At 38.4% G+C, this 26,316-nt stretch overlaps 1 protein-coding gene across 1 annotated transcript in view; it reads right to left on the bottom strand.

The window, feature by feature from the left end:
* Positions 1-2,430: 2,430 nt before the first annotated feature.
* SLC18B1 (solute carrier family 18 member B1) overlaps positions 2,431-26,316 on the bottom strand; it is a 31,145-nt gene continuing 7,259 nt past the window's right edge. The window contains 13 exon segments of the mRNA XM_004368977.2: positions 2,431-3,011; positions 3,448-3,497; positions 3,574-3,682; positions 4,771-4,845; positions 5,877-5,972; positions 7,339-7,430; positions 8,985-9,012; positions 9,014-9,084; positions 13,211-13,347; positions 18,373-18,530; positions 21,964-22,110; positions 24,182-24,255; positions 24,743-24,838. Of these exon segments, the coding sequence (XP_004369034.1) occupies positions 2,945-3,011; positions 3,448-3,497; positions 3,574-3,682; positions 4,771-4,845; positions 5,877-5,972; positions 7,339-7,430; positions 8,985-9,012; positions 9,014-9,084; positions 13,211-13,347; positions 18,373-18,530; positions 21,964-22,110; positions 24,182-24,255; positions 24,743-24,838 (1,200 nt within the window). The 3' untranslated portion in view covers positions 2,431-2,944.

Genomic DNA, 26,316 nt, shown 5'->3' with positions numbered 1-26,316 from the left:
AACTGCCCCACACGGTTTCCTAGGCTATAATCTTTACAGAAATGGACTGCCACATCTTTCTCCCAGAGTGGCTGGTGGGTTCGAACCACCGACCTTTCGGCTAGCGGCCGAGCTTTTAACCACTTTGCCACCAAGGCTCCTCTCCATGTGTATAGGTTGCCATATAATCTTAGCATAAAAAATACCTATTATTATTATTATAGTCCACATTCTGCTCCATAAAACATTAATTCTCATTTTTTAAATGGTTACTTTTTAAGCTGGACCCCATTGTTACATTTAGAAAAATATAAATATATAAAAAATAAGCATACATATTTATTTTGGTAGTTTTAACCTACTTTTTGGTTTTATTGTTCAAAGAGTTATTTCCTCTATAATAGCTCATATCTTTAAACTTTGTAGTCATTTATTTTAATACTTGCAAAATCATAAAATGAGGAAGGGGTAAAGTGAGTTTCTTTACTATGTGTCTTTAAATATGTGTATCTGTGGCATACAGGGACGGATTATCCAATAGACAAGGTAAGCATGGTGCTTACCAGGTCATCTGTAGTGAACAATTTCACATTTTTTCACCACATCAAATATTCTGCTTCTAGGTATGGCTGGCATCTGTCTCTCTTCCAACCCCACAGCACCTTCCTACAGAATCAAAGCCTCTTCACATTTACAATACCTGACAGGGTGGATGATCCAGTAAGCAAGCTAAGCAAGGACTTCTTTGTGTTTACTTACTAATCTGTAGTGAACAATTTTAAGTGGGCTTCACCACATCTTTGAACGTGAAATTGTTCACTACAGATGATCTGGTAAGCAAGGTAAGCATCATGCTTACCTTGCCTATTGGCTAATCCGCCCCTGGTGGCATGTGTTGTCACAACAGCAGGGTGTCTGGGTTGGTAACAAAGTTCTCTCATCAGAGAGCCTGGAGTGTCTGAGTTCACTTCAACTCTCAACAGTCAGTCGTGATGGAGATGTAACAGGTGGACGTATGGAGGGATTCATAGACGTAGGGTTTGCAGCGGTGTAAGCCAGGCCACAGCCGCCTGGTGAGAGCTGGCGGCGGAACCCCGACTGCTTTGATGGCGGCCCCTAGCGGCAGCAGCGGCAACTCCAGTCTGTCAGCCACAGCTGTATGCTGGCAATGCTGTTGTTAGTTGCCGTCAGGTCAATTCCAGCTGATAGCGACTTCACGTGTGCAGAGTAAAACTGCGCCCCATAGAGTTTTCAAGGCTATGACCTTTCGGAAACAGATTACCAGGCCTGTCTTCTGAGGCGCCTCTAGGGGGGTTCGAACTGCCAACCTTTTGGCTATGGTCTAGCGCTTAACTGTTTTTACCACCCAGGGACTTCATGTTGGCAATGCAGTATATCTTTAATAAATATGACTGAATTCAGTTATTTTAAATGCAAGTGCTGAATAGAAGAAACTATTTCACATGGAGAAGAGTAGAGAGAGTAATATAAAGACTGCTTTGAATGCATGTCATCTTTTATTCTTATATGAAACTCCAAAACCAAACATGTAGACATCGTGAACCTTCTGAAACATCAATCAAACTCTTGCATCCCTCCTTTAAACTCTGGCTCCTCCTCACCTCCCAACCTCCCCTGTTTACTAGACTCCAGTCACATGGGACACCATCCTTCTCATCTTTGACCAGGCCAATCTCTTTTGCGCATGCTGTGGGCTGTTCTCATCTCAGAATAAATAAATGGCTGCCTCATTGTCATCCTTCCAATCTCAGCTCAAAAGTTCGACCTCCACAGTGATGCCTTATATAAATTCGTCCCCCACCCCTAACCCATCCCAGCCAGTTACTCTATCATATCCCCTTGTTTTTTTTTTTTTCATAGTAAGAAAATTAGAAATTTGAGTATGTATTTGTTTCTTCCACTGGAATACAAATTACTTGAAGGCAGAGATTGTATTTAATCTTGATCAGAGCTAAATCCCTAGCACCTCGCACAGTGCCAGTCCAGGCACACAAATACTTTTGAATACATATTTCAAACTGTTTCTTCTTAAGAAAAAAAAAGGTAAATATTTCTACCACGCCATAAAAAATGGATGTGGATGTATAAGAGTTGTATAATAGACTCACTCACTTCAAACAACAATGTGATTTTTACATGAAGGCAGGGGAACACCTTCCCTAACTTATAAGCATTCACACAGGGTCACCTGTTTTAAGAATGGGACACACATATCAAAAGTAAGAAGAAGAAGAAAAAAAAAAGATGCTACAAGTGAAACATAGAGACATTAAGGGAAATAAATAATGTTAAACCATAAGATGTTTATAAATCCAGATCATAACTGAAATATGTTACAAAAATGGAAGTTATAAGTAATGCTATTCTTGCACCTTTCACACAAACACAATTTTTAGAAGAGCTGAGTGCCACGGAATGAATGCTATACAGTTTCTGCATGGCATGCAGGAATTTTGCCTTTTGAACAAGAAAATAAATTTCAGGAAACAGAAAATGTGTATCTTTTAAAAACTATTTCATATGAATTATTTTATATATTTTGAGTCATATTTTTATATTTGAAGTATAGCAAATCAATTCACTTCTTTCCCTGTTTAAAAAAATGATACACTCACAGAATCAGTGCACTTAGAATAAAAAGCAGAAGAAGTACCTAAGTAGAGTCAATAACAACATCTTCAAGGGCACGTTTGGCCTCTTAACACAAACATTTTCTGGTTTTCAGTTGCTCTTCTTATACTTAATGTTTCAATATGACTGGTTCAGTAGGCCAGCTTTTCAAGACAACAGTAAGTGCAGCCCAAGGTATACCTAGTGTTGACACTTGGGTGATACTAGTGTAGAATCCATGGAGTTTGTGCATAAGATTAAGAAAACCCAGCTGTGATGCTCAACATCAGAAGGGTCCATCTACCAACCCTGTATCAATCCAGGATTCACAAGATTAGATTTCATTAGGCAAGAGAACAGTTCGTTCCTCCTCTATGCCAAGAATGTCTTGAGATACAGATCTACATTGAGGGAAAGAAGAGAAGAATCTTAATATTTCTCATCTTAAAAAAATACCCAATACCTACATCTCTACCCAATATTTCTTTAAAAGTGTCTGCCAAGTGATAAGGCTCAGAATGCCCAGAAATCCACTGACTGGAGGAATGGATGCAAAATAGCATGTTTTTCCTACTCCCACCAAAAAACCAAACTAAGCCCATTGCTTTCGACTCAATTCCAACTCATAGCAACTTAACAGGACAGAGGAGAACTGCCCCATAGGGTTTCCAAGGCTGTAATCTTTATGGAAGCAGACTGCCACATCTTTCTCCCATGGAGCAGCTGGTGGGTTCGAACCGCTGACCTTTGGTTAGCAGTCAAACACTTAACCACTGTACCACAAGGGTTCCTTCTCCTCCCATAGTAGGAGAAAAAAAAGCCAATAGTTGATCATACCTTCTTCTCCTTGAGTGTTCCAGTAGATAATATAAGCCCATTGCTAATCCCTTTAACATAATTAAAGGTACTGGTTAATGTAATTTCTGTAAGGTAAGTTTCTCTACAAATATAAAGAAAATTAACAGACTGGTTACTCAGACTTGTCAGAGGCAAAAGACCTTGTATAGCTGCTGCCCACTCAAAACCAATTTTTTCATACAGAAATCCACCCAGTATACGTCCTAAAAAAGCACTAACAAAGAAAAGAAGAGTGTTAAACAGCACAAAAAAGAATTACTTCTCAAAAGCTATATAATCTCTCAATCATAACTCTTCATTAAACTGGAACTATAAGTACTAAAGAAAAAATCCAATTTGTAAGCATAGGTTGAGCAAAAGAAAAAAAATTCTACCCGTTAATAATAAAGTTTAAAATTTTTTTAAAACAATTCTAAAATTACAACTGCTTCAGAAAAAAATGGTATCTTATGAGACAAAGTGGTTGAGAGCTTGGCTGCTAAAAGGTTGGCAGTTTGAATCCATTAGCTGCTCCCTGGAAACCCTATGGAGCAGTTCTACTCTGTCCTATAGGGTTGCTATGAGTCGAAACAGACTCGATGGCAACAAGTTCGGTTTTGGAGTTTCATATAAAAATAAAAGATGACATGCATTCAAAGCAATCTTTATCTTACTCTCTCTACTCTTCTCCATGTGAAATACAGTTTCTTCTATTCAACATTTACATTTAAAATAACTGAATTCAGTCCATATTTATTAAAGATATACTACATTGCCAACATGAAGTCCTGGGTGGTAAAAACAGTTAAGCGCTAGACTACCAGTCAAAAGGTTGGCAGTTCGAACTCACCCAGAGGCGCCTCAGAAGACAGGCCTGGTAATCTGTTTCCGAAAGGTCATAGCCTTGAAAATTCTATGGGGTGCAGTTTTACCCTGCACACATGAGGTCGCCATCAGTTGGAATTGACTTGACAGCAACTAATAACAACAACATTGCCAGCATACAGTTAACCTGGTATAGCAGAGGGTGAAAAATGAACGAATGAATACATGAATAAAAATTTTGAGACATGCTCCTGCTGAAAGATCTTAAAAATATCACTTAATTAAGATAGTGTATACGAGACAATTTTGATTAGATGCTACAACTGCTGTATAATCACTGATTTTGGAGTCAGAGGGTGTGGATTAGAACTCTAGCTCTGCCCTCGTTGAACAATTTGGGCAATTCATCTGACCTCTTGGCACCTCAGTTTTTTCCTCTATAAAATGGGGATAGTATTTTCCATCTTGTAGGTTTGAATGAAATTCAAGACCACTCGCCCAACTGACCACATTGCACCAAAGAGACCTGACACAAGTCCCAAAGTACTCGATCCTTCCTCAAATCCATTTTCACTGTAAAAAAGAGTATATCTGTTATTAAAAGGGAAACCTATGTGAAAGAAAAGAATGTTGTATGACAAATAAATGGAGATAAACCTGGGATGATATGGACAAAACCAACAGCAGAAACACTTCATTTCTAAGATAAAAAGCTCATCTAATTTCAAGGACTTTTCATATTATGTTTACACCATGATTTTCTAAAAATAATTCGATTGTATGTATAACACATAGATATATATATAGGTATAGGTATAGAGTACAGCTCTGGTGGTGCAGTGGTTAAGAGCTTGGCTGCTAAATCAAAAGGTTGGCAGTTCGAATCCACCAGCCCATTCCTTGCAAACCCTATAAGGCAGTTCTGTTCTGTCCTATAGTGTCGCTCAGTGGGAATCGACTCAATGGCAACAGGTAGGGATAGGTTGGGGTATAGAGGCAGAGATAAACACACATACATATATGTTAAGAATCATGACGCATTTCCATTAAATGCTCATAAAAATATATAATTAAGAAATCCTCAAAGTAAGATATGCATATAAAGGAGAACAATGGGCAACTTGTAGAAAACAGAGAGACAGAGCCTTAATCCTATGAGATTTATTGGACACTGTCTAGCTACAGACACTCTACCTCCTCAGACTTACTTTGTTCACGTTCTTCATCATAATGCCTTATTAAATAAAAGACTGATGGCTAAGTGGTCACTCTATATGACTTTATGGATCTCCTCCATGAGAGAGGAACAATGCTGAAGCCTTTCCATTTTGCTTTGACTTTTAAAAATTATATATACACCAAAGCATAAGCCAAGCCTCTATTCACAGCCCATTTTACTTATTACTGTATTATTACTATATATTATTATTGTATTATTATTCATTCTACTTAAATCACAATATTCTGTGATATAAATCCTGAATATTTAATATTGAGGAGGAAAAATATATGATGTCTTCCCTACAAAAGTGAGAAATTCAAGAAAGCCTGTGATGCTCACTGTTATTCACCAGACAGCTTTTCAAACACCAAAAATAACTTACTATGCACAACTGAGAATCTCCGGGAAAACTGGAGTTATACTCATCCCAGCAGAGATGCCATTTACAACCAATACAAGCATGAGCAGCCAGAGCTGACTCCATGAGTTGAGAAAAAAAAAAAAGATTAGCAGTTTAAGAGACATAAAAGCTTAATGCTAAATAGGGCAGAGTCCTAGAGAAGTTAGTTTCACTGATTACATAACTAGCCTCTTCCTGATAGAGCCCCTGGGTGGTGCAAATGGTTAACACGCTCTGCTGCTAGCCAAAAGGTTGGAAGTTCAAGTCCACCCAGAGGTTCCTCAGAAGAAAGTCCTGGTGATCTACTTCAGAAGCATCAGCCATTGAAAACCCTATGGAATGCATTTCTACTCTGATACATATGGGGCCACCATGAGTTGGTACTGGTTCTCTTCCTGATATGCTAACAGATACACAGCACTGAGATGACGTATCTGTTAACAAAATTCAAGAGTGATTTTGTAATCAAAATACTTATTTTCTTTATAGTCCTCATTCCCATCTGACCCCATTTTATTCAGTTATAGCACCTTTTAGCTCCTTACATGTTGGGGGGAAAATCACACGCTGCCTTCTTCTCACCATACAAAATCCTTCCAAGTTGGTTTAAAAGCCAATACCAATGCTGTTCCTTCCATTGGGTTGGCTTTGATATTCAACTAATCGACAAATTTAAAATTTGAGATGAAGGGAAGGGGTAAAGGAGTTACTCTACATACATTACATAAATTCAGCCCTTGCAACAACCCTGGGATGTATTATTACCAACTCATTTTTGTAGATAAAACAAGAAAAAAAAAATTTAAGAAAATGGAGGTTCTTGGAAGTTACGTGATTTGTTCAATAGCTAGTTAAGTCTGAGTGAATCTTGAGATCTCTGCTCTTTCCATGATATCATGCTTTATCCCAGAAGCACCTGAAAAAGTGTAAGGAGCTTATTTTATTTTAGTAAACAAAATATAATAAACAAGCTTTAACAAATACCAGCTGCATACTAAGGATGACACCGAGACAAAAAAAGATTTGGTCACTGCCTTAAGGAGCAAGGAGCAATAGTAGGGGAAAAATAAAATCCATGTATCTGTGTGTGTGTGCGTGTGTGTGTGTGTGTGTGTGTGTGTGTGTGTGTACTAAGGATGATCAACTAAACGTAGATAGCAACATATGCTGTTTAAAAAAAATACAAACATGAAATTGACACACAGAATAAGCATTTTTCTCATCTGATACCAATTTTATGCATTACTGTTTGCTTGCACCACTGCTAGCTTCTAGTAAGGGAAAATACTGTCGGTCTCACAAACAACTCAATATAGTCCTAAATGAAGGTAATTATTTAGCATTAAGGCTCAAAATACTAAGCCAAACCATCATTAGACCAAAAATTTACAAAATAATTCTTAATGCTATTTGTCCAAAAATACAGAGGAAGAAAAAAAATCACCTTTTAATGTGCAGGACTGGGACAGGTCCTAAGAGCATGTAGCACCCAGCTGTGATTAAGTTTCCAAAAACCAGAAGCCATTTCCTTAGATGCTGATAAAGAGAAACAGGAGCCCAAAGAAATTTTTAGAGGTAAAAATTCACCATTGCAAAAGAATATAAAAAAATCATTAAAGAACACAAACTGTGCTATTCAAAAACCCAAACACATTGAAGAAAATAAACTTCACATTTGAGAGAAAATAAGGAGATGGTAAACTCAAAAGCAATGACCGAGTAGTGTGGTATTAACTACTCTACAGCAAGATGCAAGTGAGCAAAGGAGAAAGATTTCTTGGAATGGAGGAGTATTTATTGCAGATTTTGCACATGATCAACTATTCAAAATTTAAATACCAAATTCCACATTTAAAAACCTACCCACCAAGCAGGTATAATTTCTAGACAAGTCACCCTATTAATAAAATTATTTCTTATAAACTACTTGAATGCAGGTTAACAACTGCAGGGTTATAACAACTGCTTAGTTACATAAGACTATGTCTGAAAACCAAGTTCTAAACATTGTTAAGGCATTTACTTTTGATGACCTGGAGTTAGTAAATCTCCATGAAATTCAAGTACTGTTACATTTATATGAAAATCAAATGAAAAATAAGCAATAAAGCCATAAAAGTTTGAGACTTTGCTAACAGTACTGATTCTGTATACTAGTCATCTAGACCTGATGGTTTAAGACTCAAAGGAAAGAGAAGGGATTTTCTGTCAGGATGACGATATAGGACATAGGGTACCTGAATTTCATGGAGATTTACTAATAGGGTGGCTATGGGATAACCAGGAGCCCTGGTGGTGCAGTGGTTAAGAGCTCAGCTGCTAATCAAAAGGTCAGCAGTTCGAATCCACCAGCTGCTCCTTAGAAACCCTATGGGCAGTTCTACTCTGTCCTACAGGGTCGCTATGAGTCGGAATCGACTCAGCGGCAATGGGTTTGGTTTTTGGTTTACGGAATAACCAAAAGAGCCCTGGTGGTGCAGTGGTTAAGCGCTTGGATGCTAACAAAACGGTTGGCTGTTTGAACCCACCAGCTGCTCCATGGCAGAAAGATGTGGCAGTCTGCTTCTATAAAGATTTAGGGCCTTGGAAACCTTACCGGCAGCTCTACTCTGTCCTACAGGGTCGCTATAAGTTGGAATCGACTTGACAGTAGTGGATTCTATGAAATAACCAATGCACATTTACATGACCAATCCTTTGACTCCCACAGAAAGCCTAAATTGCCTCCTCCTAAAGAAGAATCTCTCATTTTGATCAATTTCCCTAATTACATCTGGGCCTCTGCCTTCATTTCAAAGTCTATGTCATTTTCCCCCCAGTAAAATCTACATCAAGGGTACTTCTTCCTTTAGAAAAGTCTAATCCAATAATTTTCCAACATTCTTAGCAAAAGACTTCTCTTTCTCCAAATGAAGCAGTTAAAAGTGAATCTGCTCAGGGTGATGCACGTTGGAAGACGTCAGAACGTCTCTGTCACTCAAATAATATGTCAGTTCCAATCAATGGACCCATAGTTTTGGAGGTACAGTTAGAAAACCACTGGTCTAAACATACAAAAGCAATTCTTAAATATATATTAAGCGTACATACTGGCATTTTATTGCTTAGTAGACCAAACTGGTGAAGAAATAGCATAGCATAGGGCCAAACCCAGGAACACCAGTCCCACATATCCAGCTGGCAAACTAAACTGTAAAGAAAAATTATGAATGAAATGACATGGTCAAGTCATTTTTAAAATAAACAATTACCTTTTTTTTTAATTATTCTTTTTTTTATTGTTATAAAAACATAGCTAACACATTGGCCATTACAACATTTTTCACACGTACAATTCAGTGAGATCAATCATATTGTGCAAACATCACCAATATCCATTGCCAAAGTTTCCATCACCATATAAACATATATCTTTTCCTTCTACCATTTCACCAGTCCTTGTTATTGACCATGTATCTACTAATAAAAATCACCATTCTTCCTATCTTTTTATTGCTTTTGTAAATGGTTTGCTTTTTATCTATGTAAAAAAACAATCAACAAACTAATCAGAAGTCAGAACACCTAGTTTTTTTGCTTTGTGCCATTTTACATTAAACATACAATTTTTTGTCTTTAAATCATAGCGCTTTTATGCGTAAACCTGTGTTTCTCAAACTTTGTTGCTGTTATGTGCTCTCAAGTCAATTCTGACTCACAGAGATCCTACTGGACAGAGTACAGCTGGCCCGTAGGGTTTCCCATGCTGTAATCTTTACAGGAGCAGATCGCCAGGTCTTTTCTCCCACAGAGACCCCAGGCTGTGTTCCAACCATTGACCTTTCCAGTTAGCAGCCAAGTGCTTAACCATTGCACCACCAAAACTCCTTTTTCAACCTTTAGTGTGCATACAAACCACCTGGAAGAGCTTCTTAAAAGAGATTCTTAGATCCCAGCCCTGGAGTTTTGGATTCAGAAGGTCTGGGATAGGGCCCAAGAATTTGCATTTCAGACAAGCTCCAAGTTAGTGCCCACAGTCCTCAGTCAACACTGGTGTAAAACACTGATGACTCTATCTATCCATTTGAGTGGGATATTAATATCTAATTAAGGAATTAGGTGACAAATTTTAAAGGGCTTTTAAAGCTACCACATAATTTTGATCCTGTTACTATTATCAACATGATATAAATACCTGTTTGTAATCTGAGTTGTTTTCATTTTCCTTAATTAATTTTCTTAATTACACCCACTTTGCTGTTGTTAGTTGCTCTCGACTCAGCTCTGACTCATGGAGATCCCATGTGTGCAGAGTAGAACTGCACTCCATAAGGTTTTCAAGGCTGTGATTTTTTGGAAGCTGATGGGCAGTCCTTTCTTCTGAGGCATCTCTGGGTGGGTTTGAACCACCAACCTTTTGGCTAGTAGTCGAGCACTTAACCATTTGTGCCACCCAGGGAATCCAAATTATACCCGTATGATTTATTTATGAGTCAGTATATAATTTAATGTTTTCTTTATGTTGAGGTATAACACACACTGAAGGCTATAGTCTTTGATTTCCACCAGTAAGTGCTCCAAGTCCTCTTCACTTTCAGCAAGCAAGGTTGTGTCATCTGCATATCACAGGTTGTTAATGAATCTTTCTCTAATCCCGATGCCCCTTTCTTCTTCATATGGTCCAGTTTCTCAGATTATTTGCTCAGCGTACAGACTGAATAAGTATGGTGAAAGGATACATCCCTGATGCACATCTTTTCTGATTTTAAACCACGCAGTATCCTCTTGTTCCATTTGAACCACTGCCTCTTGGTCTATGTACAGGTTCCTCATGAGCACAATTAAGTGTTCTGGAATTCCCATTCTTCGGAATGTTATCCATAATTTGTTATGATCCACACATTCGAATGCCTTTGTATAGTCAATAAAATTCAGGTAAACATCTTTCTGGTATTCTCTGCTTTTAGCTAACATCCATCTGACATCAGCAATGATATCCCTCATTCCATGTCCTGTTCTAAATCCAGCTTCAATTTCTGGCAGTTCCCTGTCGATGTACTGTTGCAATTGTTTTTGAATTATCTTCAGAAAAATTTTACTTGTGTGTGATATTAAATGATATTGTTGGACAATTTTCACATTCGGTTGGATCACCTTTCTTTGGAATGGGCACAGATATGGATCTCTTCCAGTCAACTGGCCAGGTAGCTGTCTTTCAAATTTCTTGGCATAGGCAAGTGAGTGCTTCCAGCATTGCATTCGTTTGTTGAAACATCTCAATTGGTATTCCGTCAATTCCTGGAGGCTTGTTTTTCACCAATGCCTTCCGTGCAGCTTGGACTTCTTCCTTCAGTAGCATTGGTTCTTGATCATATACTACCTCCTGAAATGTTGGATAATGACCAATTCTTTTTGAAGTTGTCAAGGATTTTATTTTACTTGGATCCACAATCAATCCCCAAGGAAACAGAAGTCAAGAAATCAAATGACGTCTTGCATTGGGCAAATCTGCTGCAAAAGACCTCTTTAAAGTTTAAAAAGCAAAGATGTCACCTTGAGTACTAAGGTGTGCCTGACCCAAGCCATGGCGTTTTCAATCGTGTCATATGCATGTGAAAGCTGGATAATGAATAAGGAAGACCGAAGAAGACCCTTTTGAATTGTGGTGTTGGAGAAGAATATTGAATATACCATGGACAGCTGAAACAACAAATAAATCTGTCTTGGAAGAAGTACAACCAGAATGCTCCTTAGAAGCAAGGATGGTGAGACTATGTCTCACATACTTTGGACATGTTATCAGGAAGGACCAGTCCCTGGAGAAGGACATCATGCTTAGTAGAGGGTCAGTGAAAAAGAGGAAGACCTTCAACAAGATGGACTGACACAGTGGCTGCAACAATGGGCTCAAGCATAACAATGATGGTGAGGATGGCGTGGGACCGGGCAGTGTTTTGTTCTTCCATACATAGGGTCCCTATGAGTCGGAACCGGCTCGATGGCACCTAACATCAACAACATATAATTTAATAGTTTTATGACAAATATTAACTCATGCTAAGAAATTAGTCCTTTAAAAACAGTAGCAAGATACAAAAGTTAGAAATGTCCTCGTCTGATTTCACAATTTGAGAGAGACAGGATCGAACCATCCTAATCTAAAAGATTGGGCAACCAATCTTGATAAGATCAACAAAACTGATTAGACCTGCTGAATAACGGCAACAAGATAAAATAATTTGGTATAAAAACAGTGAGGATGATAAATTTCTAAAGATTTCTTACATATATATGTATATATATATATATGAGCAATCTGAGTTTGCTAAAGATTAGTTACAGATTTTTTTTCATTGTTTAGACATAACTTCTTAAAAAGCACAAAATATGACTCTTAAAGAGATACTTGTTGATGATGTGAACGGAATGTATCACCATAAACACAAATTATTTTTCTTATATGTTATCTTCTAGATGCTCACAGGTTAAACATGATATTATATTATTCTCTAAACTTTGGGCCAGGCACTAAAATTACAATTTCCAGGCCTAATTTAAAGTCTTTAGTGACTTTAAGGCATAGCATGAAATCATAAGAAAAATTAATTTTAACCCTTACATTATACGATAAGTCAATGTTCATAAACCATTTGATATCACCATATTAGAAACTTTATTGAGATTTCAGTGTAGGTAACTGCTGTTTTAATTACAGTGCCTCAAAATAAAGTTAGTATGGGCTGCAGATAGTACATTTTTGACTCTTTAGATACATGTTAAATCTCCGGTAAACTACCAGACTTAGTCATAAACTTTAATGTATCATAATCCTTTTTCCAAAATATCTAAGAACTAATTTCCATGGCATCAAACTTCTAGAAATCAATATTGATATTCCGTACTAGAAAAATTTAATAGTCCAGAGTCATCAGATTATATCTAGTAGTTTAAAAAGTAAGTAGACCCAGAGTAGTTTAAAAAGTAATGAAGAAGGACACCTCACATTAGATGAGGTGTGGAGGACTCCAAACACTTCACTGGAATTCAAACAAATAGAGGAAAGGCCTCCTTGGTAAGCAGCATAAATGGTGGCTGAGCCAGACCTCCAATGACACAGGCAAGGTCTTAGCAAGGAGACCAATGTTTTGGTCACTTAGCAAAAGCCTTCTTTCATCTGTACTGAATTAGATGCCTCAGAGGAAAGGTACAGACTATCTAGGTGTGTAGTTCCCATCCTGCCTCCTTCCCACAACCCCAGAGGCCCTTACACAGATCAGGGACTAAGCGCAAGCAATTATGCCCACCTGCTACATCACAGAGTTCTTCAGTCTACTTGCCTTCTCCAGAACAAAGAGAGACAGAGTAGGGTCAAGGAAGCCAAAGCCTGAGCTGCGTGAATTGATGACAAAGGATATAAGGGCAACCTTGGGTTAAGTGATGAGTTTCCAGAATGAATATTCACCTGGGCCAGCTTCTTTTAGGCAAAAATGAAAAGAGAAAAAATAAATAAATCTTAGTAATTAAAATCTCTTAACTTTGAAAGCTAAAATCAGTAAGGCCTTCTTTATCTCCTAATGAAAATAACTGCACCTCTAAGCTTTGCCTAAAATTGTATTATCATCTGCATTTGCATCTGTTATGCAAATCCAGAACACACATGCACTGTTCTTAAAAATAATTTCTCAAATTCAAAAAGAACCAACTAGAATTAGAGCGTGAGGGGAAGCAGCTGTCTTCGGTTATAGGTTATAACCTAGCAGTAAATAAAGCCTTCCCCAGATGAGACCAGAGAATGTGTAAAGTGTGATTTGACACATGGGAAAGGCATTGCCAGAAGCTATACCAAGGCACAATGTGTGTGTGTGCCAAGGAGGAACATGAGTTAACAACACATTTTGTTTTTTTCCTGCTGGCAAAGAAAACACTGGATTGAAGGGGCTACCACTGAAGTATGTGTAAACTACCTTTACATTCAAGGTCAGGTGAATGCCAACCTTCCCACATTCCCCCAGCAGTTATGCAATCTCTTCACTGTTTCAAGCACCAGGCATTGCTGTTTCTGAGCCTCCTGCCGTCCTGTATGACATTTACTTTTGCATTGCTGATTTTCTACATTCTATTCATTCTGTAAGGTCTGGCTCTGGCCCTAATTCTTCCACAAAACTTACCTTTCTATCATTTCCTATTGCATTTCTATTCTGTACTACAAAATTTAGCACCTAAATTGTATGTTGTTGTTGTTGTTAGGTGCCGTCGAGTCAGTTCCGACTCATAGTGACCCTATGTACAACAGAACAAAACACTGCCCAGTCCTGCACCATCCTCACAATCGTTCTTATGCTTGAGCCCCCTGTTGCAGCCACTGTGTCAGTCCATCTTGTTGAGGGTCTTCCTCTTTTTTACCAAGCATGATGTCCTTCTCCAGGGGCTGATCCCTCCTGATAACATGTCCAAAGTATGTGAGACGAAGTCTCACCATATTTGCTTCTAAATTATATACATATATATATATACCACCTTATATTGCTTACTATCATTTGATGACTTTCCTACCTTCTAACTAATTTAATAAACAAAATATTTGCTGAGCTAGCCACCATGCCAAATACCGGGCATCAGAAAGTGAAGAAGACAGTCCAGACCCTGTCTTTGCAGAGAAGTTGCAGAAAGGAGTGAAAAAGCTAGGATGAGGCTAGGAAGATGCCTGTTGGGGCATATGTGAGGGTTATGTTAAAAAAAAAAAACCAGGAAGTTCTACATATGAAAGGCTTTCCAAAAGTAATGATATCTAAGCTGGGGCCTAAAGGATCAGTTTGAGATGAACAAGTAAAGTGGGAGAAAGAATAATCCAAGCATGTTATTCCAGAAATGGCATATTCGAAGACTCAGAAATAAGTCCTGTATTTGAGGAAATGAAAAAGAGAAGTGGGAAGGTGACACAGAGAAAGGGTTGCCAGGGTGATGGGGAGAGATCATACTGCAGAAGTATGTAGTGATCAGATTATGCGGGACCTTGTAAAATATGCTAAGAAGTCTGAGAAATCATGAGGGATTTAAAGCAGGGAATGAGAATCAGATCTGCGGTTTAGAAAGATCTCTCAGCTGCCAGGTACAGAATGGAATGTAGGAAGACCAGGCAGGTGACTGTTGCAGTGACCCAGGCCAGAGATAATATTGGCCAAGTTTTTAAGTTGTTGAGGATTGTGTTGTATCCCCCAAAAAAGATATGCTGAAGTCCTAATCCCTGGTACCTAGAATGTGACACTGTTTGGAAATAGGGTCTTTGATTATGTTACCTGCTAAGGTAATGTAAAGTCATACCAGAGTAGAATGGGTCCTAATCTCATCTGAGTGCTGTCCTTAAAAAAGAAGACACAGAAACACAGAGACAGAGGAAGGACGCCACATGATGTAGCAGCTGGAAGCCAAAGAATGCCAAGAGCTACCAGAAGGCCAGAGAGAGGCATGGAACACATTCTCCCTCAAAGCCTTAGAAGAAATCAACAAAGCCAACACTCTGACCTCAAACTCTCAGCCTCCAGAATTGTGAGACAATAAATTTCTGACCCAATTTGTGGTATTTTGTTAGAGCGGCCCTAGAAAACAAATACAGAGGGCCGAGATCAGCACTTGTACATCCCCATCTCTCCCATAGCAGCCAGCAGAATATATTATTCAATAAATACTTGTTGAATAATGATCGAGTATGCGCCAGGTACAAAAAAGTTACAAAGTAGTTCAACTATTTTAAGTGCTGCATTTAGACTTCATCAGGACTTGAGGGAGAAAGTTAAACTTTGGGATAGGTTTCTAAATTATCAGCCAACTATTTAACTGTGAACCAAATCTGAGCACAGTTCAAGATTCTCAACTACAGAAACAGCATGTAGTTACACTTAGAAAGAAGACAAACGCCACCATGTGGCTCAATGTGTTAGTGCAAGCAGGGAGAAAATTTTTAATGTGAATTTTGAATTGGAAGTTCAAGGTGGTAATTAACAGCTGTGGTGGAATTGATTCTGACTTGTAGCAACCCCATGTGTGTCAAGAGTAGAACTGTGCTCTATAGGGTTTTCAGTGGCTGATTTTTTTTGGAAGTAGATTTCCAGGCCTTTCTTCCAAGGCACGTCTGGGTAGGCTCCAACCTCCAACTTTGCAGTTAGCAGCCAAGCTTGTTAAATGTTTGTACCACCCAAGGACTCCAAGATGGTAATTAGTCCCCTTTAAAACATAAATTATAGAACAGTCAAGCTTTAATTAGAAACACTTGTGCATATAAAAGGTATTACAGGTTTATGGTATAAGACATACCATTATGGCATGAATGGCCCCCTTCCCTAAAATCCAAGGTGGGAAAAGTGGTTATCACAATAAGGATATATAACAATGTCCATGAAAATGAACATTAGAGCGTAATTTAGCTTTGAAGAAGCCCAAGCAGTGAAAACTTAAGGGGGTACTTCAAGGTACATATCAGAACCATCTGGGGAGCTTTTCCAAGCTACTCAGTTACTCTCTCTGCTCTCCAGGAATTCTGATATATTCTTCTTACAGTGACATGTCTACATAGCTGACAGTCTCTGCCACAGCAAGCTACTGATAGAGATGGGAAATCGAGGGACCCCTAAGATGTGAGGGGGAGGGAAAAGCTGAGCACCGCAGTACTACTTACTCAACATTCAGTCTGATGATCAAGAAAACTTCCCAGAAGAGGTAATATAAATTAAGTTTTGAAGGATTAGTAGGGGTTAGGTAGAGTGGGGGTGGGGGAAGGAAAAGATATTCCAGATCATGTAACTCCTGTGCTTAAACAGTCCCTAATGACTTTCAGGATAAAGTTCCCATGTCATAAACGTAAGAATTTTAATAAGCGGTTGTTCATGATGATGTTTAGAAATATTTCTTTGGAGTAGTATAGAAGAGGGAACTTGGTGACTGAGCAGATTAAAGAATGAGGAACAGCGAGGGACCAAAGTTGACTCTTAGCCAGACTGTCTATAGGTCTAAGAGGAAGTAAAGGAGTGAGGTAGAATGTGTGAAATACGAAATTCTGCCAATGTTAACAAAACAAAAGAAAATTTGTTTAATTTTTCTAGCTCCTATCTATAAGCTCTTTAAAATCTTTTTTTTAAAACTACTCCTTAATGACAACACCTCAATCTATATTTACAGCTTTACTATTATTAATTTAGAGGTTTTAAAAATATATCGTTCTTTTTCCATTCAGTCTCAGTAAAAGACCCTTCAGTAGAAAAACAGCAAATTTGTCAAACTCTTTTGTTTATAACAATATGGTTAACTGTAATGCTGTTAAGTTTGATAAAGATAACAGGGACATTTTCATTGAGATACAACAGAATTGAAGAGCAAGGAGTACCAACTAACTAGGTTGGGGGCAGCTGGAGGGGGCTGCAAGAAACCAAGTAGGGAGGGGCTAGGATGAGGCCAGCAGGCCAGGCCTCAAGGAATCTCAGATGTTGGGCCAGACAAGCACCTAATCACATAAGTTCTAAACATTATGTCCTACCATTAATTAAATCCCTGGGTGTTAATGTGCGTGGCTGCTGATGGAAAGGTTGAAGGTTTGAGTCTACCCAGAGGTGCCTCAGAAGAAAGGCCTAGAAATCTACTTCCAAAAAATCAGCCATTGAAAACCCTATGGAGCACTGTTCTACTCTGACACACATGGGGTTGCCATGAGTTGGAATCGACTGGACGACAACTGGTTTTTAGGTCTCAGCAAGCCCTTTCTCCTTACGTGGTGTGGTAAAGAGTTAACAGAACTCTTTCTCCTGCTACATATGAAAATGATCTTCCATTAACTCTGTAGCTCTGTTGCCCTAGCAACCTGGTAAGGATAAAATGCCAACTACCCTTACTAAGCAATATTGCTTATGATAAAAATAACCCCTGATGGCAGATGGACAGAAGAACTATAAATGAAGCATAAGCACCTGATAAGGACACCATGTTTTGTGCCTTGCTGAGTGGGCTGCCTCTTGTAACACCTACAGGGCATGAAGCTTTGAAGCCAAGGGTGACTCCCATTGCTGCCTGACGTGGACCTGTGTCCTTGCACCTGGGCTGTGCTCATGGACAACTGCAAGGACCACTGGGAAGAAAGACTTGACACTGCCCTCCTGTCTCACAGCCTTCTAAGAGGACTGGTGCCATATGTGGCCCTTGGCCACGTGTGGTTGTGAAGGTTTAATAAAGTCCAAGACGACCTCTGGTAGGCACTGCAAGGTAATGATTTATTGTCAAAAATTAAATACCTACTAGTCCTAAAGGTTGAAAAGAATTTGAAATATACAGAAATTCATATAAACGTTGCCTATAGCAACATTTCTGAAAATATAATTAGTTATTTAAGGGAACTCTAAAACTCTATTACGGATTCTATAAAATACAAGTGCCTATATGGAAAACTGGTCTCCTACAAAGGCACAAAAATACTTGAATTCATGATTCTTAAAATGAATAGTAAGTGTGGTCTTACCAAAATTAGGTAACATATACATGTTGAGCGGTACCATTAGCAGAACTATGCATCTCAGAAAAATAAAAGGCAACTCATAGCCAAAAGATTGGTACAAAAAGCCACCTAAAGGAGGCCCTAGCACTAGACCAAGTTGAGAGAAAATCTCAAGACTCCCCGAAAAATGGAAAAACAGAAGAAAGTTGAGTTCATATATTTCATTTGAAGAATTAACAAATAAATATTTAATGGGTCTATCTGAAAAAAAAAATTCTATCCACTTCACAGTTTACACCAAAATAAATAGGTAATTAATTAATTAAAGATACACCAAAAATTTAAACATACATATTGAAACCATAAAAGTTCTAGAAAATGAAAATACGGGAGTTTTTAATTCTTATGATGGGAAAGGTCTTTCTAATTATGACATAAAACTCAGAAGACATAAAAAAAGATTGATAGATCTTATTATATAAAAAAACAGAAAACCATAGATGGCAAAATACATCACTAACAAAGTTAAAAGACAAGTGACCAGCAGAGAAAAAATACTGACAAAAAATTAATTTTTCAAATATATAGAAAGATACTAATAATCAGTGAGAAAAAAACTAACAACCCAACAGGTAAATGGGCAAAAGTTATAATAAATAAACTGCTGACACATAAAATGAAAGAAAAATATTTTTAGACATAAAAAGAAGCTTTCACTTTTAAGAGAAATAAACGTTAAACTCCTAGATTTCGATTTTCACCTATCAACTTGACATGATTAAAAAGTCTAACAACACTCCATGCTACCCAGAATGCGGGAAAGCAGGCACTTTCATACATTTCTGATAGAGTGAATGTTGTATAGAGACCCTGTAAGACAGAGTAGAACTACCCATTAGGGTGTCCTAGGTTATAATCTTGACAGGAGCAGATCGCTAAGTCTTTTCTTCCAAGGAGCGACTGGTGGGTTCAAACCACACACCTTTCAGTTAGCAGCTGAGTGCTTAACCACTGCACCACTAAGGCTCCTTCGGTAGAGTGAATACCAGAGGGCAACTTGGCAACATCTCTCAAACTTACAAATTGCATATATCCTCTGACCCAGAATGTTCCTTCTAGGAATTTAACTTACAGATACAGCCATACAGATGTGACATGATATACATACAAAGTTATGCACTGCAACACTATAATAGCAAAAGATGTAAACAATCTAGATATCCATCAACAGAGGACTGTTTAGATAAACTAGATTATATCCATATTATGAAATACTACACAGCCATTAAGGAGAAGTAAAAAATAAGAAAGTTCTTTACATATAGGTATAGAAAGATCTCTAAAACCCATTGTTAATGAAACCAGCAAGGTGCTGAAGACTGTTTATAGTATGCTACCATTTGTGTAAAGAAAATAAGGCAGGGAATAGAATCATGCTCTCACGCTTTCTCTCATGTGTGCTTGCGTCTGTGTGTACATACATACGTGGACTCTCTCTGGAAAAAATTTGTTATCTGTTGCCCTCCAGCAGGTATAATAGGAGGACTAGGTGGCTGGGCAACAGGTGTGGACGTGGAACTTTTCACTATTCAAGAAGTCTCTAATTTACGACAGGTTTCCAGTCAGACGACTCTGCCGTAAATTGGTTCTGATATGTACAATACCTCTTTTTTTTTTTTTTAGTTTTCAGTATTATTGCCTTTTATTATCAGTATCTTTATAAATCCGATCTTTGAACATTTGTGAGTGAACATGTGAGAATGATAACATCAGCAAAGTATGTGCTGCAACACTGTATGTAGTACATATTACTAACGAGAAGATGTACAAAAAAAAAAACCCCAGACGGTCATAAGTGAAATTTGTCTTAACTCAAATACGTCGTAAGCTGGGGACTACCTGTATCCCCTTTTGTAACTTTTAAGTTTCATACCTATAAAATTATTTTATTGTTATTGTTAATTGAAGTTAAAATAAGTAAAACAGTGCCTTGAGGGGAGGGGGAGTTTCCTATTACACAATGACTACAGAAATGACACCATTTTAAATAAATCTAGTTTTTAGAGCTTTAAACAGGCTCATGGCTTGCGACCTTATATCCTCAGACCTCCTAGAGGATACCACAGTAGTTTATTAGCTTTCAACACTTCACAAAACATGGGATTTCTACATTTAATCACTGTAAGGCCATCCTGATCAACTACTAGGTCAGGTGTGTTGATGCCAGGTGTGTTGGCTTTTGGTGGCAATTTTATATAGAAACTTGGTATGCCAACACTGGTTCCCCCCGCCCCCAATCAGAAAATCCAGTGGACGGTTGCCAACAATCATAGGAACTTCTTGGGCGGCACTTCCTAGAGTGTTCCACAGACACACGTGCTTTAAGAGGTCAACAGGTGTTGCTTGGTAAAAAGCAATTCCATGGTCAAATTGAGATGTAGAACTTAAATAAGGTATCTTTACTGCAGGATTTCTCAGAGCCTTAAAACACTAACGTGAAGTGGACATCTCTAAGCTTTAAAACACTGATGTGAACTGGACATCGCTAAGTTGGGGGACAGCATACAATACCCTCCAAAAATGTCTAGCAACAAAACCTTGTTTTATGGAACATGTTCAGGGACTGAAGTGCTACCGAACCTTCTTTGGGAAAGGTATTTCCAGGAAACATAAACAGTTTGCCTGTCATGGAGGCTACTACTACATGCCAAATGGTTACAGAACCTAAAATGAATCCATCCAGCTATACATAGATGTTTAACAAAAAGTGAGAAGAACTATTATGGAGCAAGTAGTGTGCTGATAGAGAAAACTTACAAACTATAGTATTACTATGGGTAAATGGGGGAGTCTCTGGCACTAAGCTAATTAGATCCTTAGGTCTAGAAAATGAGTATATGCTACGAGGGTGGCCTTTGGTCTGATATGCAGACCATGGGTTCTTCAGTGATGAAGGAGCCCAGAGGAGAGAGCTATGGGAAGCCTGCTCAGGGTCAAGGAGGCAGCAGCACAGAGCTGGGACAGGAATCTGGTATGTCACTAATACCGGCCTACATGCTTCCAGGCAATATACGAGAATGTGCATCAATATGATGCCACCAGGTTCTGCATTTTTATGGCAAAATAAGAGGACAATCCTCAGACAGTGAGCCCAGAGGCACTTAAGGACCTGAGATGCTCTCTAAGGTCCTGTCTGTGAACCTGGGAAGAGTGGAGGAAAGGTTCTGGTATAAATGGAGAGTTTTGCTACTAGGGATAACTCTTCTGAAGCAGAGGAATGCTTCAGGCATCTTGGCCACAATCCAGGCTACAGAGAGAAAGCAAAATACTGCTGAGAAGTTAAAAAAAAAAAAGGAATATTTGGTTTGGACCACACTTACCTAGCAAACGTCTCATTCAGGAAATTCTAAGTGCAGGGAGAACACCTATATAACTCTAACAGTGCGTGTACTGACAGCTTTGCTGCTAGAAGTAGAAATCAGGACAAAAGTTAACAAAAGCACAGAGAGTAGGGACAAGCAGGTACAGAAGAATGGAACCCAGCTTTAGTTTTGAAAGTTAAATATTTTAGCCCAGAATAAAATCATAATAGGAAAAATTGATAAAATACATATCAATACTGTAGCCACATTATTTGGAAAAGCCTTTATGAGGATAGAAAAAGAAGCAGTTAACGCTCCAGTAAAGCTTATCGCATCTGCCACCCTCACTAGAAAACACACAGCAATAAATATTGGCCCTTCTGGAACTTGGTCCAACACACTAAAAAGGAATAAAACAATTTTCAAATATCAAGTTGGGTTTAATTTTTTTCTGTATTTTATTTTTTAACTGTATTCACTGAAAGCAGTATTATATAACCATAGTTATTAGAATAAATCTCCTCAGAATATGAATTTTTTAATGAGTTGCTTTGTCATATTTTCACCAGGGGAAAACATCTTTTTTTTAAAAAAAGAAAAAAACAATTTCAGTCATATTGACAGTTTAGTTGCCCTTTTCTGCTGACATAATTCGTCCCTGTTATGGACTGAATTATGTACCCCCAAAATATGTGTTGTAAATCCTAACGTCTATGCCTGTGGTTATAATCCCAATTGGGAATAGGTTGTCTTTGTTATGTTAATGAGGCAGGATAGGATATATTTTAAGTCAATCTCCTCTGAGATATAAAAGAGATTGAACAAGCAAGCAGAGCAGAGATGGGGGTAGAGAGATGGCAGGCCACAGGAAGATCCACCCAGGAACAGAAACTCAGAGACAAGGACCATCTCCAGAGCAATGGAGAGAGAAAGGCCTTCCCTAGAGCCAGCATCCTGAATTCAGACTTCTAGCCTCCTAAACTGTGAAAAAATAAATTTCTGTTTATTAAAGCCATCCACTTTTGGTATTTCTGTTATAGCAGCACTAGATGACTAAGATAGTCCCCTGGATGATAATAAAAAATAGAGCTTGTAGGAGTCCCTGGGTAGCACAAATGGTCAAGTGCTGGATTACTAACCAAAAGGTTGGCTGTTCAAACTTATCCAGATATACCTCAGAAGTAAGGCCTAGCAATCTGATTCTGAAAGGTCACAGCCTTGAAAACCCTATGGAGTTCAGTTCTACTCTGCACGTATAGGGTCAGCATGAGTTGGAATTGACTCGACAGCAACTAAAAACAACAGCAACTAAATAGGCCTTGTTGGAATATGTAGAATCACATTGACGAGAATCTACACAGAAAGAAGGACCTAGAATGATCCCAGTTTCCACAACAGGGATCAAAATTTCAGAAAAAGAATGAATGCAAAAAATAGAAGATTCCTTCAAAAAAAATTAAAAAGAAAACACCCATCTAAAGTGTGTTTGATATGACGGATTTGGAGGCCTGGTGGCGCAGTGGTTAAGAGTTATAGCTGCTAACCAAAAGGTTGGCAGTCCGAATCTACCAGCCAATCCTTGGAAACGTTATGGAGCAGTTCTACTCTGTCCTATAGGGTTGTTAACCATCAAAATCAACTTGATGGTAAAAGGTATGAAGGATTTACTGAGTTTAATTCATAATCTCACTATACTCTGATCATTCTTCTATGTTCCTCCAAGTACTTAAGTTCTTCTATATAATCTGCCACTAGGCTGATGGTTTAAGGAACTCTAAGTTTAAGCTCCTCCATAGCTGTTTTTCCTCTGGCACTGGCTTTCCCTCTTCTGGAAACGGCAGAACCATCCCACCCTACATTCAGAATTGGGCACATGACCACGGCCTGGCCAATCAGAGCATTCTCTCCCCCTGGCCACTGCAGCAGATGAGGGATAGGCCATCAGCTGAGATTAGCAAGTGGGCTTCATCCTGGGACTCTAATAGGGCTGTTAGGAAGGTGACACTCTCTTTTCACTAGCGTTACTGGGGACCATATTGTCACCACAAGGGAAGAGCTTGCCCAAGAACAAAGCACACAAACAGGAAAGCAAACCCAAGAAGTTGGGAGAGATATTTGATGATATCCTTTCAATATGTGTATTTTGATGTTCTTCAGGTGATTCTTTAGGTAAGAAAGTCACCTTTTTGCATACGCCATTTTCTGTCAGTCACAATCACCAGGGTCCTGATAAACAGATTCAGTAGCCAGCTTAACTGTGATCCCCTGGAGGACTCTTCCCTTAAGATCCGTGATATTCGTCCCCATTCTCTACATCACCTGACTCCCTTTGCTACTAGTCTCTAGCACAGGCAACGCGCTCAACTGACAGTCAGTGGTACTGACTGATTTAAAGAAGCCATTAATATTTCAAACCAAAGACAGATTCTGAAATCTGTTCAAGCTCCCCAACACATCCGAACATGACTTACCCAAAGAGAATTGTAACTCCTCCTGAGACAAACATTCCTGTTACAAACATAAACTTTGCTCCAATATGTATAAGCTATAATAAATATCAAAAAAGAGTGGTAAATTGATGACTGCTACAAGTCTGTATTGACAGAAACATCCACTGTGTCAGGAAATACAGGACTTTGAGAAGGCTTACACAGTTAGGATAATACATAATAATTCAACTGTTATATAATATATAATAATTCAGTTCAACTCCAGACATAGTTATTTATCTGATTAAAACCATCTCTGACCAGGGCTGTGAATACAAGAACTCCGCACAACCAGCTTGCATAACTCATGCTTTTCACATGAAATTCAAACATCTTTATGGAATGACAATATACATTGTTTACAAACACGGGAGAAGTTAAAAATCAATCAACTCTGAGGACAAAACTGTCAACAGTAGCACAATCCATAAAATAGAATGGTGGCTATTTTCATATCAATGAAAATTCTAGATCAGTAAATTGAAATAACTTATTACACAGTTTTTTAAAAATCTAAATGTGTACATAAACCTTAACACTTACATATTTTCCAAATACCAAAGACGCCAGCAATTTAAACAAAGCATAACATCCAAAGATTATACCAATAACTGTATTGCTGGCTCCTTTCTTTTTGGCCTTTAAAGAAATGGGAAAGAAAACAAAGTTTGAAAAACAAATTAGCATCAATATGAAAAAATGGAACTATTAGATCAGAGACTCTCTTGTCACCTTTATCTGTGTAGCAAATTCAAAGATTATTACTTTAAAATAAATGTGTTAGGAAAGGAAAAGAAACTATAGTAAAACCTGGTTTCTAACATGAAGGTGATAAAGATTTGTTAGCTGTAGCTGGCAAAAATCAGAAGTAGGGAGTACAAACAAAGCCCTTGGATGACAAAATGTGGGCTGTGCTTCACCCACGAGACTGAGAAAACAACTAATCTAGACACATTTCCCTTTTGGTATCACATTTGGTTATAGGATCAGACATCACTAAAAACAAACAAAAAACACTTTGACAGTCAAGGTTCAAGAAGAGGAGATTCGGTGAGCTGACACATGGTCATACCCAAAGCCCATTCAGGCTAGGCCTCTGTTTCTGACATTAGTACCAACAACCTGACACCTTGGGTGGCACAAACATGCTGGGCTGCTTACTGAAAGGTTTGCAGTTCCAGGCCACCCAGAGGTGCCTTGAAACAAAGGCCTGGTGATCTGCTTCCAAGAGATCAGCCACTAAAAACACTATGGAGCATTCTACTCTGACAACATGGGGTTGCCATGAGTCAGAATCGACTTGACGGCAACTGATTTTTAACAGTACCTGACATTTTGGAGAAGACAGTTTTCTTTCCTGACATCAAAACACAGATCAGAAATGCTCCCCTGACATTCTATGTTCTCCTGAAACACCTAGGATAGCTTATCCATCAATTTTAACTATTAATGTTCATAGCTTATTTTAAGAATGAGCTCCTAAATTTGCTACAAGCTACATAAAGTATTTATCCCAAGTATACCTCTTTTGAGCCTCAAATGCTATCCTTAGTTGTGATCTATGATTGATTTCATGTTCATAAATAGAGAAGGTTTTAAAATGTTTTAAGCTGTGGAAATATGGTAGATCTTACATCAGGTTCTAGCTATAACAATTTAAGGAGTTAAACCCAAAACCAAAAAAACAAACCCATTGCTGTCAAGTCGATTCTGACTCATAGCGACCGTGTAGGGTAGAGCAGAACTGCCCCATAGGATTTCCAAGGAGCAGCTGGTGGATTCAAACTGCTGATCTTTTGGTTAGCAGCCAAGCACTAACCACTGTGACACCAGGGCTCCTAAAGAGTTAAAATATGAGTGTAATTCCTTTAAGACAATAGATAGAATTTGCAGCTTCGCAGACTGGGAAGCACAACGCTTGAACTACACAATTCTCTGTCCTCTCCGTCAATTAGTGGTTTACTGGGTGTTTTGCATGTGTCAGACATTGTACCAGGGAGTCAGAAGAGCCCAATTTAGATTCATCCTTTGCCAGGGCTTCAGATCATTCACAAACAACTTTTAAAACAGAAATACACACACACACACACACACACACACACACACACACACACACA

This window comes from Trichechus manatus, unplaced genomic scaffold, assembly GCF_000243295.1.
Source record: "Trichechus manatus latirostris isolate Lorelei unplaced genomic scaffold, TriManLat1.0 scaffold00002, whole genome shotgun sequence".
NCBI lineage: Eukaryota > Metazoa > Chordata > Mammalia > Sirenia > Trichechidae > Trichechus > Trichechus manatus.
Note: the sequence above shows the minus strand (reverse complement) of the source record. Positions and strands in the feature narration are given on the sequence as shown.